Consider the following 2,409-nt stretch of genomic DNA (forward strand, 5'->3'; position numbering starts at 1 on the left):
AAAGAAAATGTGTAAGAATCACCTGAAGATCCTTCTAAATGCAGATTCTTGGGCCCTGCTTCCAGAGACTGATTTGTCTTACGAGAGCCCAAGAAACAGTGGTTCTACCAGCTCCTTCACATGATTCTTTGTGAAACACAGGCCTCAGGTTCTGGACTCTTCCCTCTTCTCAGAACAGCAGTTCTCAACCGCAACCCATGGGAACTGGGTTCTGCAGCATTAGGAAGGTTGAGAACCACTGCCCTAGAAGATCCTTAACATTCTCCAGAAGTTATCTCAGATGTATGCAGTTCCCGGACTGTCACCTGGGCACACTGTGGCGCCTCTACTTAGTGTGCTCAGAAGCAAACTTCTCCTCTCACCCCTCCACCCTGTGTTCCTGTGCTGCCTCCAGTGTCACTTGCCTCCCTGCTGTGGCCTTGACTCATGCTAACGTATCATCAACCTCATCCTCCCTAAGCAGGGTGCAATTTTTTTTTAAATGGGGGAAAGGGTTTTTGGGTTTTTTTTTTTAGAGACAGTTTCACTTTATTGCCCTCGGTAGAGTACCGTAGCGTCACAGCTCACAGCAACCTCCAACTCCTGGGCCTAGGCGATTCTCTTGCCTCAGCCTTCCAAGTAGCTGGGAGTACAGGCACCTGCCACAATGCCTGGCTACTTTTTGTTGCAGTTCGGCTGGGGCCAGGTTTGAACCCACCACCCTCGGTATATGGGGCCGGTGCCCTACTCAGCACTGGTGATCATTACTGTTGATACATTCACCCTACCATAATCCAGCTAATTAAAATCAGGTGCTATCTTCCCTGCAGTGGTCACTTCTGTTTTCCTCATCAAGCTTTCACTGCACCTCTCTACACCTCTGATGTTAGCTTTTCTGAGAAAACTCCCCTGATACTCCAACCATGATGTAATGTCTTTGTGCTCTGAGCCCCGGAGGACACTGTTGCACCTATGTGACCCCCATCTCCTTGCTGTGCTGCAGGCTCCTTGGGGATGCACACAAAAGTCCTGGTGTCCGGCTCCTTCCAGCTCTTCTTAGCCTCCAGCCCCCTTGCTAGCACTCACCAAAAATCGATCAGTGAAACCTGTGGTTGTTACAGATCAGTAGCATGCTGGCTGATAAAAGCTTAAAAGATTCCTCTTTAGGCTCATCCCATTTTAAAAAGAGAATTTTTAGGGAAAACAAACAAACTCTCTGGATATAAAAGACTGAAGCTGAAGTGACTGGCAGCAGAGTTGATATTTTAGGCTAGGGGTTTTCCATCCTACTTTTCAATGCCAGCCCCAGGCACAGTACCAATCTTGTGGCCATGGTTGTCCTCAAGAACCAGGCTGCAGCAAACCAAAGGATCCTTTCGAACACTTACAAACTGCCTGGCCAACCCCCACCATGTCCTTTCCCTTCTCCCTTTTATCCTGTGAGTACAGAAGCCTTAACATAGCTTCTACTTAGCATACCTCCCCTACTAGAGAGTTAACTTCTGTGGGATAAGGTATCAAAACCCAAGGCCACATGACACCAAACAGCCCCATAGGCCAGAGAAATCACTGCAACCAAATCAACAAGCACTGTTAACATCCCTGGCAAGAAAGTAATTTTGCAAGATACATAACTATCTTTGTTATAGTTGTATAAATACAGTAGGATGTCTGCTGTGTATGTACCTAGTAAACTGGGTAAAATATAGATGAGTTATTACCAGCATCTTAGCCTAATTTGAATATGCCATGTATTTTTGGCATCTGGAACTATAACTCCATTTTAGAAAATTGGTTTAAATTTTATAAAGAACAACTACATTTGGTATACTTTCATTTAGACACGAGGTTCAGGATGTCCTTTTTAAATAAAAATGAGGTAATCTTGATTAGTAACCATAAACCTTACTCATTGTTAAATATTTTATGAATCTTTTAGTTGTGGAATCCAGCAAAGAATGAAAAGTTGCAAGAACGTTTTTTGCAAGAGGTACAGATGGGAGAACTTTGGTTATCTAGAGGTGAGAACATAAATGTTCTTCCGTGAGTTATTTGTAAGTTTACACATAAGAAATAGTTATTAGTATTTGCATGTCAGATAACCTGCAAGAAGTCCTAGCTAACGTGTCAAAGGGTAACTGTGCAGCATAGCCACTTCGTCATACTGTCCCCCTCCGCCACGTGAGCGCTATGCTGGCAGTTACAGAAGCAGGCAGACGGGAAAACAAAGCCAAACATGGGAACATCTCATTTACTGTCAAGTACATTGCTAAGTCAATGAATTTTACAAATGACTAAATGTTAATAATCAAAACCTTCTAAAATTTTAACTGGTTTACAAAATTTTTCCTATTTTCTTAGAATATTTTTTGTTTTTGGGTGAAGTTCCGTGGCATCATTATAGTTCACAGCAAACTCTCAGGTAATCCT

General features: G+C 43.3%; 1 protein-coding gene across 1 annotated transcript in view; it reads left to right on the top strand.

Moving 5' to 3' along the window:
- The window catches only part of TOMM20L (translocase of outer mitochondrial membrane 20 like), a 7,650-nt gene that overhangs the window by 3,665 nt on the left and 1,576 nt on the right, over positions 1–2,409 (top strand). Inside the window, exon 3 of the mRNA XM_023515885.1 lies at positions 1,919–2,000. Coding sequence (XP_023371653.1) covers positions 1,919–2,000 — 82 coding nt within the window. The remainder of the gene's footprint in view (positions 1–1,918; positions 2,001–2,409) is intronic.

The sequence above is a fragment of the Otolemur garnettii genome, unplaced genomic scaffold, assembly GCF_000181295.1.
Source record: "Otolemur garnettii isolate 467f Iridium unplaced genomic scaffold, OtoGar3 scaffold00081, whole genome shotgun sequence".
NCBI lineage: Eukaryota > Metazoa > Chordata > Mammalia > Primates > Galagidae > Otolemur > Otolemur garnettii.